This window comes from Hyperolius riggenbachi, chromosome 4 (assembly GCF_040937935.1).
Source record: "Hyperolius riggenbachi isolate aHypRig1 chromosome 4, aHypRig1.pri, whole genome shotgun sequence".
Taxonomy (NCBI): domain Eukaryota; kingdom Metazoa; phylum Chordata; class Amphibia; order Anura; family Hyperoliidae; genus Hyperolius; species Hyperolius riggenbachi.
The window spans coordinates 379,176,748-379,191,602 of NC_090649.1; the positions used below are offsets into that span (position 1 = coordinate 379,176,748).

Here is a 14,855-nt window from a genome sequence, read left to right on the forward strand (position 1 = left end):
AGCAGTCCTTCAGACGGTGGAGAACCAAAGCTTTGTTCGCGCATGCGCAGTACTTTCACGCCGGCCGCCGTGATGACGCGAGGCGGCCGGCGTGTGACGTAATCCGCGTCATATGCGGAAGAAGCAGCCCGACACTCGGGAGAGTGTCGCCCGGGCTGCGGCCTGCCAGCCATTCCGGAGCGGGGAGAAGGAGAGGAGCCAGGACGCCGGCGTGGGACCTCCCGACCAGCACTGGGCTGGAAAAAGCCCCTGGTGAGTACAACTTTCCTTTTTTTTTCTGAGCTCGGAGTCCCTTTAAATCATTAGTGGTTTTGTGTAATTAATGGCTATAGGTATGCTTTAAACCAGTGCCCCTCAGTAATATCACATATGGGAATATCTAGAATGAAGGAATCATTTTGAATACTGGTGGGGAGTTTAGTGATGTATTGGATAGTTGTCTCGCACTGCAGTGCTGAGTACCTGATTTAAATCTGGATCTGGACGTTATCTGCATTGAGTTTTGAATGTCCTTCCCAACTTTGTATGGTATTATCAGATATGAAATGGCATTGTCCATGTACTGGACTCTGAGGGGACATGACCTTCTGTGTCAGGTTTTTTGCACACATGTCGATGTAATATACAGTATGCTACAGCTACACTTTATTTATATTTGTGACTTTGACATTTTCAAATTGACTAATAACACCAAATTTAACAACTGCTCACCATTCAGACATGAGACTTTGTAACAATAATGAGTAACATGACCCCGGAGAGGGAAAATGTCTAATTGGGCCGAATTATGACATTCTTCACTTCGGGATCTACTCACTTTTGTTGCCTGCAGTTTAGACATTAACGGTTGTGTGTTGAGTTGTTTTAATGGGACAACAAATTTACACTGTTGTACAAGCACTGACAACTTTACATCGTATGAAAGTATCATATCTTCAGTGTTATCCCATGAAAAGATAAAATACAATATTTCCAAAAGTGTGAGAGGTGAGATACTTCTGTGAGATACTGGATATATATAACTTTGTATTTGTTTATTCCATCCCTGTGTTTTTCATTTAGTTTTTAAATGTCAAATATCACATCCATATCGACATTTCTCTTATCCATGTACTCAAAAATGTCCATCCTTAAATGCAGTGTTAAATGTCACAAGTAAATACCAAACATAATAATAATGTCTAAAAAGTAGTACAGAACAAGTGCTTTCTGCAGCTGTAGTTATGCTGTTCACAAAACAAATCTCCACAAATGAAACTGTTTCGTCCAGCACAGACAAGTAATTTCACAAGGCTACTAGATGATATCAAGTTTTCCACCACAGCCCACTTATGAGTACGGCCCACTCTGCTAGTGAGATAGTGTGTAGTATGACCTCTTACTGACATCTGAAGCATGTGTGCAGTGGAGAAATGTAAATGGAGTACAAAAATCAAAGCTAAAGTATTATGAAGACAATCTAACAGTGAAGTGCACAATTATTTTAAGTGTTTTGTAAAAAGATGTATATATGATGGCTTGTAGATTGCATTATTGTAGCTATGGAGAATGTTTTTAATAGTTATTGCTCCGAACCAAGTATAGTATTGCATTTTATATTGGTCTTGTGTAGAATAACTAAAAAAAATATGAATGCTGCTTTTTCCCCCCATTTTTATGGGTCTGTGCACTATTTTTTAGTTAGGCTATTAAAAGTTCCTAATAAATAGCAGCTGCCTCTGATTGCCACACCCACCTGGCCACAGCTCTTGTGTCCTGAGGAGTAATGTGGCACTGGCAATATGACAAGTGCTTTCACAAACTACATTCAACATAATACAAACATTATTCATACAGTATTTGTATTTTTACTTTGTGCAGTAATTGAAGTAGTTGATGCAATATTCCATGTTAGGTTTTGCAGTTTATTGTACTTTTGCTTGTTATTTCAGGCTCAGAATAAGCCAGAGATCAACGTGAAGCAGTTCATTGAATGGATGAGACTTGAGCCTCAGTCGATGGTGTGGTTACCGGTACTTCACAGAGTAGCAGCAGCTGAGACTGCTAAACATCAAGCTAAGTGTAACATCTGCAAGGAGTGTCCCATCGTAGGATTCAGGTGAGATTATCTATGGTATCAGAATATCTCATGAGCATTCTTACTGACTACTGCAGCTGCTGTGGGCCTTATTAGTGTTATGACAAATGCACTGCTCCTGTTTTATATAGCAGTCAAATTGATTGTCATGTTCATTCTTCAATACTTCGGAGATGCAATGGAAGAATTAGAGTGTAATGCCAAACGTGGAAATTTTTCTCTTGCAACTTTGATAAATGAGGCCCGCTGAAGGTATCCATACACTATTATATGCTAAAAAAACATTAAATCACATAAACAATCTATTAACCACTTAAAGGAACTCCGAGCTCTACTTAAAAAGTAAAATAGTACTCACGGGGGGCTTTCTTTAGTCCAGCGCTGGTCGGGAGGTCCCATGACGGCGTCCTGGCTCCTCTCCTAGGCCCCGCTCCGGAATGGCTGGATAGCGGCAGCCCGGGCGACACTCGACTGAGTGTGGCAGCCGGCGTGGCAGTACGGCGCATGCGCGATTAAAGCGTACTGCCACGCCGGCCGCCATAATAACGCGAGGCGGCCGGCATGTGACGTGAGCCGCGTCATACGCGGAAGAAGGAGCCCGACACTCAGCCGAGTGTCGCCCGGGCAGCCGCCGTCCAGCCATTCCGGAGCGGGGCCTAGGAGAGGAGCCAGGACGCCGTCGTGGGACCTCCCGACCAGCGCTGGACTAAAGAAAGCCCCCGGTGAGTACTATTTTACTTTTTAAGTAGAGCTCGGAGTCCCTTTAAGAACTGCAGTCTTAAAACCCCTTAGGGACCAGACACTTTTTTTCTATTCAGACCACTGCAGCTTTAACGGTTTATTGCTCGGTCATACAACCTACTATCTAAATGAATTTTACCTCCTTTTCTTGTCACTAATACAGCTTTCTTTTGGTGCTATTTGATTGCTGCTGTGATTTTTAGTTTTTATTATATTCATCAAAAAAGACATGAATTTTGTCAAAAAAATGATTTTTTTAAACTTTCTGTGCTGACATTTTTCAAATAAAGTAATATTTCTATATACATTTTTGTGACAAAAAAAATGAAATCTGCCACGGACTCACCATGCCCCTCTCGGAATACTTTGGGGTGCCTACTTTCCAAAATGGGGTCATTTGTGGGGTGTGTTTACTGTCCTGGCATTTTGGGGGGTGCTTAATTGTAAGCACCCCTGTAAAGCCTAAAGGGGCTCATAGGACTTTGGGCACCTTAGCGCACCTAGGCTGCAAAAAAGTGTCACACATGTGGTATCGCCGTACTCAGGAGAAATAGTATATTGTGTTTCGGGGTGTATTTTTACACATACCCATGCTGGGTGGGAGAAATATCTCTGTAAATGAGAATTTTTTTATTTTTTTTACACACAATTGTCCATTTACAGAGATATTTCTCCCACCCAGCATGGGTATGTGTAAAAATACACCCCAGAACACATTATACTACTTCTCCTGAGTACGGCGATACCACATGTGTGACACTTTTTTGCAGCCTAGGTGCGCTTAGGTGCCCAAAGTCCATTTCACAGGTCATTTTGAGGCATTTGATTTCCAGACTACTCCTCACGGTTTAGGGCCCCTAAAATGCCAAGGCAGGATAGGAACCCCACAAGTGACCCCATTTTAGAAAGACGACACCCCAAGGTATTCCGTTAGGAGTATGGTAAGTTCATAGAGGATTTTATTTTTTGTCACAAGTTAGCGCAAATTGATTTTTATTGTTTTTTTCACAAAGTGTCATTTTCCACTTCCTTGTAACAAAGTATAAAATCTTCTATGAACTCATCATACACCGAATGGAATACCTTGGGGTGTCTTCTTTCTAAAATGGGGTAACTTGTGGGGTGCCTATACTGCCCTGGCATTTTAGGGGTCCTAAACCGTGAGGAGTAGTTTAGAAACCAAATGCCTCAAAATGACCTGTAAAATACTAAACGTACTCATAGGACGTTGGGCCCCTTAGCGCACCTAGGCTGCAAAAAAAATGTCCCACATGTGGTATCTCCGTACTCAGGAGAAATAGTATAATGTGTTTTGGGGTGTATTTTTACACATACCCATGCTGGGTGGGAGAAAAATCTCTGTAAATGACAATTTGTTTAATTTTTTTACACACAATTGTCCATTTAGAGAGATATTTCTCCCACCCAGCATGGATATGTGTACAAATACACCCCAAAACACATTATACTACTTCTCCTGAGTACGACGATACCACATGTGTGACATTTTTTTTTGCTTGAAAAAACAGTTTTTTGTTTGAAAAAAAAATGAAAAGCCCTTTAAATCTTCCTGATCCACTGGAGACCAACAAGTGAGGCAATTGAGCATGTCCTTCCCTAGTGACCTAATAAGGGGTCCAAAGTACCCTTTAGGTTTACTGTATATACTCTAATACAAGTCGACCCCGTGTATAAGTCGACTCCAATATTCAACCGCCTCAAGCTGGAGTTTTTTGTTGACTCAAGTATAAGTCTATCCTGCAAAGTGAATGGCTGCACTTGGGACTCAGGATGGGTTAATAAATGCACTGCATACACTATTGCAGCCACCCACTCATGTCCCTTAAGTGCAGCAAATACTCCAGGCCCCCAAGTGCTGCAATTATTCACTCCCCTTTATGCAGCCCAATATTTCCCCCTGCCCTTTTCCTTGTTAATTGAATTGGCAAGGACTTTCACACCTGTGTGTTCTTGGCATTTCCTTTCCTCAAAGTATCACTTACCACTGTGCTCAGTGTTGCCCGTGACTTGTGTATAAGTCGACCCCTATACTTTTATGAAGTGAATCAGATCTAAATTTCTAGACTTATACTTGAGTATATACAGTAGTTTTCTACATTGTACACATTTTAAGAACACATAAAGCAGCTGCAAAGTTGATAACAAAGATTGAAGTCTAGTATTTTAGAGCAATGAATGTTGTTATTGCAAGTGCTTATGTTGTCAAAAACCCCACCACATGTCTGGCTCCACTGTTGCTCACATATGATGTAAGTTTCTGAGTTGCCTTGTTGTATTGTTACATTTAGTGATCAGGAGAAGATGAAGAAATTCTTTTTGTACTGTAAGACCACCTTTAAGACACTTAAAGAGTTCAGTGACGATAAAACTTTTAAGAAATGCCTGTAATGAAACAAATAAAGTTCTAAGGATACTTTTGCACCATGATATTACAGTTCAATATGAGGAGCTGCTGTTTCTACTTTACCCACGACGATCATCAAAATGATATTTCTTTTCTTTTGATTCTGTTTCCCAGTAAGCATCCGAGGAGAGCTTTAATACGGTTTCTTCTAGTGCATTTCATAAAAAAAAGGCTTATGCTCAGGTGAACACAGGCTGCAAATTGGATTTTTAGGGGGTTACAACCAAATACATATTTTTTATTTGCGTTAGTCCTCCTAGACCACAGATAGCCATATTAAAACCAGCCATTGCAGCAGCAAAGTAATAAAGATGGGTGATAAAATTACATTTAAGATGTTTCTCTGGTAAAAGGAAAAGCATTAAATCCTATGAGCTCAATTTACTGCATATTATCTGCTTTTTTAATGAAAGCGTTAAAAATTCTTACCATATCCTTTTTGCATCTTGCAGGCACTCAAGCTCTTAGTACTTAGGTGACACAGTTATTAACATTAGTTTCATCATTCTGCATTAAATTTACATTGCAATTAAAGGGTGAGGTGCCTAAGACTGATGAAGTGGTGGAGAAGGTAGCAAACAGAGATAGTTGCGTGATGTAATTTATGAGCCTATACTACGACTTTGCAGTTAACCTGTCTTGTGCTGTAAAAAATTAATATCCGCAAAAGAGTTTAAAGTTGTTTAATAAATTTGGTTTCAGCACTCAAGTTATCTTAATGTGGGTATTGTAAATGGTGTTAGCAGAGTCGAATTGTACGTTTTCTACAAAGCAGATAGGCCTGTCGGTACTTTTTCCTTTTCTGTAAGAATGTATGACAATCCACTACAGAACTCATTTTATTATAGTGCAGAATGCAACAGAGAGTGACCAATAGATATTAAGCACTGAACAGCTTAGAATGCACCAGGGCACAAAAAGAGATGTAATAAAATAGATACAACAAAAATGTCTTAGTTGCCTTTAATGCCTGTTTTATATAATGTGTTGTAGGATGTTTCTAAATTCACTTTAGCTCATGATTTAAAAATCATTTTCTTAGTTTGGCACCTAATTATGTGCATAGATGAATGCATGTTTGTAATGCAAGTATAAATGATTTCATTAAGTATTGCAGGTTGATTCATGACACCATTCTAGCTGTCAGGCATACCTTGATCTATGGGCTAGCATGAGACCTGCAAACAGCAATATTTTACTTACATAGAACAGAGCTGTGTTTTTGTTACATAAAGTAAAATTTGTAGCTGTTTTGTTTACTGATTAAAGACCCCCCAAGAATTATATCGATGGGAGATGTAAACAAACGAGATACCCCATGAGTGTGGAAGTAGCCTACTTTGTAGCCAAGATAGCCAACAGCAGTGGCAGAGGGTTGCCTTTCGAGGAATAGGGATGTAGTGGCGACCTTAGTGTGAGCTTGTGTTATTGGGACTAGTCTTCCAGTGCATCATCTGGCATGATTATTACCTGTATTGCGTCCCAAGTGGCAAACATTTAATAGCTGACAAATAAGTAATATATCTATGGTGTGCTGTTGCAAGTAATGAGATCATGTATAGAACTAAAAAATATGCAACACTTTTATGAATATATTTTTATTTTCTTACTTTAGGTATCGTAGCCTGAAACATTTCAATTATGATGTGTGTCAGAGCTGTTTCTTTTCTGGAAGGACAGCTAAGGGTCATAAGCTTCACCACCCAATGGTGGAGTACTGCATACCAGTAAGTACTGTTGCTATATTTGCACACTGGGTCCAAATAATACAAAATACATTTTATTAGGTATTGTGTTCCTGTTTGTTTCCAAGAAAAGTAGAAATCTTTTATAAAATATCATAGTTTTACATACAAGAGAAGCAGCATCGCCAGCTATTCTCAAGTGATGATTGTGATGGTTGAGAATTATCTCCCCAAGAGAGTTGTGATGGTTGAGAATGCTTCTCCCATTTAAAAAAAATATATCTTGAATTTGTCTCTAAATTATAAAAGAGGCTGCAAAAATACTTATACATGCCCTATTACTGCCACATCCTACTCTGCAGCCTACCAAAAAACAGACTTGCAACCCTCCTACTAAACTCTGCCGGTTCTCTTTATCCTCAGATGCTACTTTTCTTTGCAAGTTTCCCAAGGGATCCAGTTCACTTAGCCCTCTCAAATAAAAAAAGCACTTCATAAGCTGTCCCTCCATACATTTCCTCACTAATTTTCACATCCTTTCTTACACTTTGCTCCAATCATGAAGCCTCCTGTCCTCTAATTTAATCACCTCCTCACTTTCGCAACTAGCGTTTCATCTCTCCATTGGAATTCTTTTGTACACCTTGTCCACTATGCTCTGAGTCTGGAAACCGTAAAAATAAAAATACTTTCTTAAGTGGCTGCTGAAAAACAGGAGTATTTATGTTAGTTCACTGAGCCTAAGGTGCATAGACACACAGAAATATTGCCACCAGTGGGTATTGGAACTCAATCCATCCAATCAAATGACAGTCCAGGGATGAGTGCCCTACAGATGCATCATGAGGTTACAGCCTTGTGACACATTTTGTTCCTGTAAAGGCAGGTATCGGGGATATCAGCATGGTGAATGACAGAACAGTTCCCAACAGGAGGGATAATAAGGGGGACAGTGTGCTCAGCTGGGACGATACAGCACTCCAGATCTCACTGCGACACTCAGGGCTGTTGTACATACTTAACCTTTTCCGCCTTTTGGACATGACTGTCACATCCAAAATGCTGCTGCTGGGCTGCTGCATGCTCCCGTGCCGCCCCCCCGGTAGCCCGGAGATCAATGAATGGTAACATAGTTCTCATTCATTGATCTAAGTCCCCGGTAGAAAAACCAACGGCCTCTTTTCAGAGGCCACTGTCTTTCTGAACAAAAAAAAAATCACTGTAAACAGTAAAACTACATGCACATACATTTTTTTCACACATAACACAATAAATTACATTTAAAATTAACTGTTTACCTCCTACGCCCAAAAAATACCCAAATAAAATTTTTAACTAAAAAAAAATAAAAAAAATTACAAGAGGGTACGTTACTAATATTTTTTAAATGATAAGCTTGTAAATAGTGATGGACGCAAAATTGAAAAAATGCACCTTTATTTCCAAATAAAATATTGGCACCATACATTGTGATAGGGACATAGTTTAAATGATGTAATAACCAGGACAAATGGGCAAATAAAATGTGTGGGTTTTTTATTATGGTAGCATGTACAGTGGAGGAAATAATTATTTGACCCCCCACTGATTTTGTAAGTTTGTCCAATGACAAAGAAATTAAAAGTCTCAGAACAGTATCATTTCAATGGTAGGTTTATTTTAACAGTGGCAGATAGCACATCAAAAGGAAAATTGAAAAAATAACCTTAAATAAAAGATAGCAACTGATTAGCATTTCATTGAGTGAAATAAGTTTTTGAACCCCTACCAACCATTAAGAGTTCTGGCTCCCCCAGAGTGGTTAGACACTTCTACTCAATTAGTCACCCTCATTAAGGACACCTGTCTTAACTAGTCACCTGTATAAAAGACACCTGTCCACAGAATCAATCAATCAAGCAGACTCCAAACTCTCCAACATGGGAATGACCAAAGAGCTGTCCAAGGATGTCAGAGACAAAATTGTAGACCTGCACAAGGCTGGAATGGGCTACAAAACCATTAGCAAGAAGCTGGGAGAGAAGGTGACAACTGTTGGTGCGATTGTTCGAAAATGGAAGGAGCACAAAATGACCATCAATCGACCTCGCTCTGGGGCTTCACGCAAGATCTGACCTCGTGGGGTGTCAATGGTTCTGAGAAAGGTGAAAAAGCATCCTAGAACTACACGGGAGGAGTTAGTGAATGACCTCAAATTAGCAGGGACCACAGTCACCAAGAAAACCATTGGAAACACATTACACCGCAATGGATTAAAATCCTGCAGGGCTCGCAAGGTCCCCCTGCTCAAGAAGGCACATGTGCAGGCCCGTCTGAAGTTTGCCAATGAACACCTGAATGATTCTGTGAGTGACTGGGAGAAGGTGCTGTGGTCTGATGAGACCAAAATAGAGCTCTTTGGCATTAACTCAACTCGCTATGTTTGGAGGAAGAAAAATGCTGCCTATGACCCCCAAAACACCGTCCCCACCGTCAAGCATGGGGGTGGAAACATTTTGCTTTGGGGGTGTTTTTCTGCTAATGGCACCGGACAACTTAATCGCATTAACGGGAAAATGGACGGAGCCCTGTATCGTGAAATCCTGAACGACAACCTCCTTCCCTCTGCCAGGAAACTGAAAATTGGTCGTGGATGGGTGTTCCAGCACGACAATGACCCAAAACATACAGCAAAGGCAACAAAGGAGTGGCTCAAGAAGAAGCACATTAAGGTCATGGAGTGGCCTAGTCAGTCTCCGGACCTTAATCCAATAGAAAACCTATGGAGGGAGCTCAAGCTCAGAGTTGCACAGAGACAGCCTCGAAACCTTAGGGATTTAGAGATGATCTGCAAAGAGGAGTGGACCAACATTCCTCCTAAAATGTGTGCAAACTTGGTCATCAATTACTAGAAACGTTTGACCTCTGTGCTTGCAAACAAGGGTTTTTCCACTAAGTATTAAGTCTTTTATTGTTAGAGGGTTCAAAAACTTATTTCACTCAATGAAATGCAAATCAGTTGCTATCTTTTACTTAAGGTTATTTTTTCGATCTTCCTTTTGATGTGCTATCTGCCACTGTTAAAATAAACCTACCATTAAAATGATACTGTTTTGAGACTTTTCATTTCTTTGTCATTGGACAAACTTACAAAATCAGTGAGGGGTGAAATAATTATTTCCTCCACTGTATTATTTTAAAGCTATAATGGCCAAAAACTGAGAAATAATGTTTTTTTCCATTTTTTTCTTAATATTCCTTTTAAAATGCATTTAGAAAAAAATAATTCTTAGCAAAATGTACCACCCAAAGAAAGCCTAGTTGGTGGTGGAAAAAAACAAGATATAGATCAATTAATTGTGAAAAGTAGTGATAAAGTTATTGGCAAATGAATGGGAGGTGAAAATTGTTCGGAAGGTGAAAAATGACTGAATGCTAAAGTGGTTAAAATGTAACTGTCAGGCTGCAAAAGCTAATTCTCTATTCTCCTGTGTTAAACAGTTTAGAAGGAAGCCAAAAAGGCAATACTGAAGTTAAAAATCTCTCTTACTTTTGATGTGTGCTGAACAGCAAGGCTGTTAGACCCAAGTTCTTAAGAGGCAGAGAGGCCGCATACTATACTGCAAAGCATTCTGGGGCTGCTCCTTCCCACCTTGGGTCCTCCCCTCTGCTGCTAGTGAGAAGTTACAGGCTCATGTTACAACAGCGTGTAATGCAGACCAGCTCACAGCACTGAAAAATCACAGGGCAGAGTATACTGCATGAGTCCGCTATTGTTTCTAGTCACATGGCTAATTAATATTCACTGCACAGTAGTGTTGTCTTTTTTCTGAGTGGAATCATCAGGAAGCAGGGAGGACATGACGACACATTTGGCTTCATAAGAGACAGACAAACATGGAACCTGCCATGAGCTGTCAGGAGCATCATTCTCTGCAAATACTATATAAAAATTCTGTGAAATCCAAACGTGGACAGTGAAATGCATATGTAATGTAAGTACAGCCAATCTTTAGCTACTGATATATGTGTTTTTTTTTTCTCTGAGACCTTATACCTAACAGCTCCTCTTTAAGATTCTCATCAGAGAGAATACAAGGCCAAGAACACCCTGGCCAAGAACACCCTGGCATATTTCTTGGCCTTTAGAGAGTACAAAAGACAGCATAAATGGGATTCTTCCAACAAGAACTGAAGGTTGAAAAACAACACAGTTAATGCCCATCTAAAGTCAACAATGTAAAATCCATGGATGAATTGTAGGTCACATATGCAGTGTTTTGCATGCACTATATAGCCTTATAGTTAGTTAACTGATTATTTCATATATGCCTTATAAGTCAACAAATCCTTGACTTTCATTTCTCAGACTGTAGAGAGCTCTCTAAAGGTTTTGCGCGCGGGACTTTGCACGCAATCTTATTGTCAAAACGGTGGTAACCTACTTAGCACCCTGCTTATCACGCCCGAAGGTGCTAAGTAGGTTAGCATATATGAGTACACAGCTAGCCCTATGTGTACTCATATATCCTCAACAAAGTAGATGGGACTTGAATAAAGAAACAAGAAGACAAGTCCATGCTAGAAAAATGTATTTCACAGTCGAAATCAATATATTTTGTGATGGACTTCTTGAAGGCTTGTGCCCTGGTAACTAAGATATTTTGTGCATCTAGTCCTTTATTACATTTGTAGCAGGGATGTCCCTGAATAGCCAGAAACATCACTTCCAACTTGAGAAGATGCGTTCCTTTAGAAACCGCCAACAGAAAATGTATACTAAGAAAATTTTTGCTCGAAGGCAAAACCAGGCGTAAACAAATTATTTCATCACTTTAGCAGCTTGAAAGAAACGTTTAGCACTTCTAAGTGGAAAAGATTTTTAGTCTCCTAAGTGAAAGAAATTTTGCCTATAACTGTAAACAGTTCCAAGGGCTTGAATAGAACTTTTCAATGCCACTAAAATACAGCTTGCCTCATTCTGAATCCTCTGAGGGCAAACTTCATTCCTGTCCCTTAGAGGATCAGCGTAATCAGTGTATTTAGCCTGTAATTACTGTCGATCTGTTCCTATTACAAAGCTGCTGACTTATATTGTTTTCCATCTAAAGGCACACATAGCGCCACCATGCAGCATTGTTATCTTAACCTCCTGTCTTTCTGCCCTCGAGCTTGGAAGATTCTTCATATATAAAGAGTGCCTGTAGAAATTCCTACTGAGATACCTTGCGGTTCAATTGTAATTGTTGGCCACACTTAAAGAAAATATGCCGTATCCTGTGTTAAATTGCTTGAAAAAGACAATAATCACGGATCTCTTAATTAAGAAACGTTGTTTTACTGCAGCGTTTTTTTGTATTAAACTGTTTTGCTCGATTACACTTAACAAAATATAGCTCTTCCTGTTTGTGCTTATAAGCAATTTTAAAGTGAAGGAAAAAAAAATACAATTTTCTCTCTTTTAATATTAATGAACTAGGGAAGAAGCTTAACTACAAATCAGAGTAAATTAGACTTTGCTGCTGCTGGATTCAGGATTTGGCTACATGCTTTGCCATCGGCTCAAAACTCTCCTCTGTTTTAATCAGCTGTCTTAGCATTTATCCCCCATTGTTCACTTAACCCTTAGGGGTGGTTTGCTCTGCAGCAGTACATTGTGAAAAAGCTTTTAGGTAAAATGCGTAGATGTGAACTGAGCCAAAGGGAAACTTGGACATTTCCTTCACCTGGGCTGCACCCCAGTTGGAAGGAGAATGTCGGTGTTTCTCTATGGCTCAGTTCACATCTACCCAATATTACCTGAATTATTTTTCACAATGCATAAACACATCCGTTTTTCGGAGTCTTGTGTAAACCATGGATGTGAGTAGACATTGCAACATACAGGTAGTGTAACAGATCCGGGGTTCTCCGTTCCTTAGGACTGAGTTCCGTTTCTCTTGAGAGAGGGAAGATCAGGAGCCCAATAGTGCAGTATCGTTAGTGCCTTGGAGGTTCAAATCAAAGACAATAGAATACTCACAAGGATGGGTTGCAGTATGCGCATGCAGAAAATTTGGGCCATTCCCGCTTGGTCTACCGGTCCGCTCTGGAACCGGGCGGTTGCTCACCTCCTATGGTCCTTTTATCACTGGAACAGGTCCCAATGTAGGGGCGCCTCCCCACAACCCCTAGCCATTGCAACATACAGTCACCTGTCCTGCGTATGGCACATGGACATGGAGATATAAGGTCATCCACTTCTCCCCATTCTAACAGTAGTTACAGCTTATGTACAGCATCCAGGAAAGTTGTTTAAGTTAGCTGGTTTCCTTCCAGCAGAGGCGTATAAAATGGCAGATTTTGTGACGGGGGTTTTGAATTAAGCATCAGTAGAGGGAGGGTCCCTGTGATGATAGGGTTAGGTTTGGTGTTATTATCAGTGGAATTTGTATGTGTGTGTGTGTGTGTGGGGGGGTGTTATGGTTTTGCATCTGTAGAGGGAGGGCTCATGTGAGAACAGAATTAGGTATTAGTAAAATATCGGCAAAAAATTACCTATATTTTACTATCCGAATTAGCAAATGGCTATAGTGAAATATTGGACATTCCACTAGTGGCTTTCCTCTGTGCCAGTGGCACCCTTTTTACATGCCTACCACCAGATTACCCTCCATCCATTTGATGTAAATTTACTTATTTAAAATCAATTGGCAGTTCATCAATTGACTATGTGGGAGTAGACACATTTTAGACAGATTCAACCATTGAAAAATATGCCAGAGCAACAGCACCCGATTTATAGCTTCAAAGCTTTGCACTGCACTGGGCAGTACACATTTAGTGGCAGAGGTATATTCACTATTAACCACTTTAGCCTACAGGTGTTTTCACCTTCAAGACGGAGCAATTTTCCCGTCAGCGCTCCTCCCATTAATTCGCCAGTAACTTGATCACTACTCATCACACGCAAATGATCTATATCTTGTTTTTTTCCGCCACAAGCTTCTTGTGGGTGAAACTTGTTTTCAGTAATTACTTTATTTTCTACGCATTTTATAGGCAAATACACACAAAAAAAGAAAAAATACACTATTTCTCTGATTCCATCCCATATAGTTTTAAAATAAGCAATGCTGCTATAAATTAAACCCACCCATTTTATTTGCCCATTAGTCCCAGCTATCACAACATTTAAATTATGTTCCTAGTACAATGTATGGTGACAATACTGTACATATATATATATATATATATATATATATATATATATATAAATATATATATATATATATATATATATATATATATATATATATATATATATATATATATATACACACATACACACACACACACACACACAAACATCACTTCCTGGTTAGCGGACATGTTTTTTGTTTGTAAACACTGCCTAAAACTAGCGATTAAAAGCCAGGATTGCGGCGGGGAGCGGCAGAAACGGCAAAGAGGGATCCAGGAGATCACAGTGACTCGATTGGTATGTTTTTTGGACAGTACAGATTCTGTTTAAGTGGTTAAACAGACTTCTTGTGAAATCTTATTTAATTTCTACTAGTGCAACATGGTAGACGATGATCGATATTGGGACGATATTGGTCATTTACCTGATCTGCCACTAATTAAAGGTGGTATGTCTAGCTACGCTATATTAGTTGCCTCAGTAAACCAAATAACCATCAAATTAGCTAGTGGACCTGTTTAGATTTTGTATTAGTAGTCTAAATAATGTTAACAAAACTGTGAGGTTCTTTTGTGCTTATGTTATTCTATCCTCTATTGCTTTAAATCAAGGGTAAACTAGGTAAACCTCATGATCTGCACTGACTGTACTGTAGAATGGCTGTTCAGATCAATAATTTCAAATTTAACTTGGCAGTTCTCATCATCCTGTAATCACACTGTAGGATAGCATGCTACCCAAGCTCATAATACAGCAAAGCAATAT

The 14,855-nt window shown here is 39.6% G+C and overlaps 1 protein-coding gene across 13 annotated transcripts in view; it reads left to right on the forward strand.

Moving 5' to 3' along the window:
- UTRN (utrophin) overlaps positions 1 to 14,855 on the forward strand; it is an 863,547-nt gene that overhangs the window by 799,722 nt on the left and 48,970 nt on the right. For all 13 annotated transcript variants that reach the window (XM_068232090.1, XM_068232089.1, XM_068232092.1 and 10 more), the window contains 2 exons: positions 1,932 to 2,098; positions 6,859 to 6,970. In XM_068232090.1, coding sequence (XP_068088191.1) covers positions 1,932 to 2,098; positions 6,859 to 6,970 — 279 coding nt within the window. The remainder of the gene's footprint in view (positions 1 to 1,931; positions 2,099 to 6,858; positions 6,971 to 14,855) is intronic.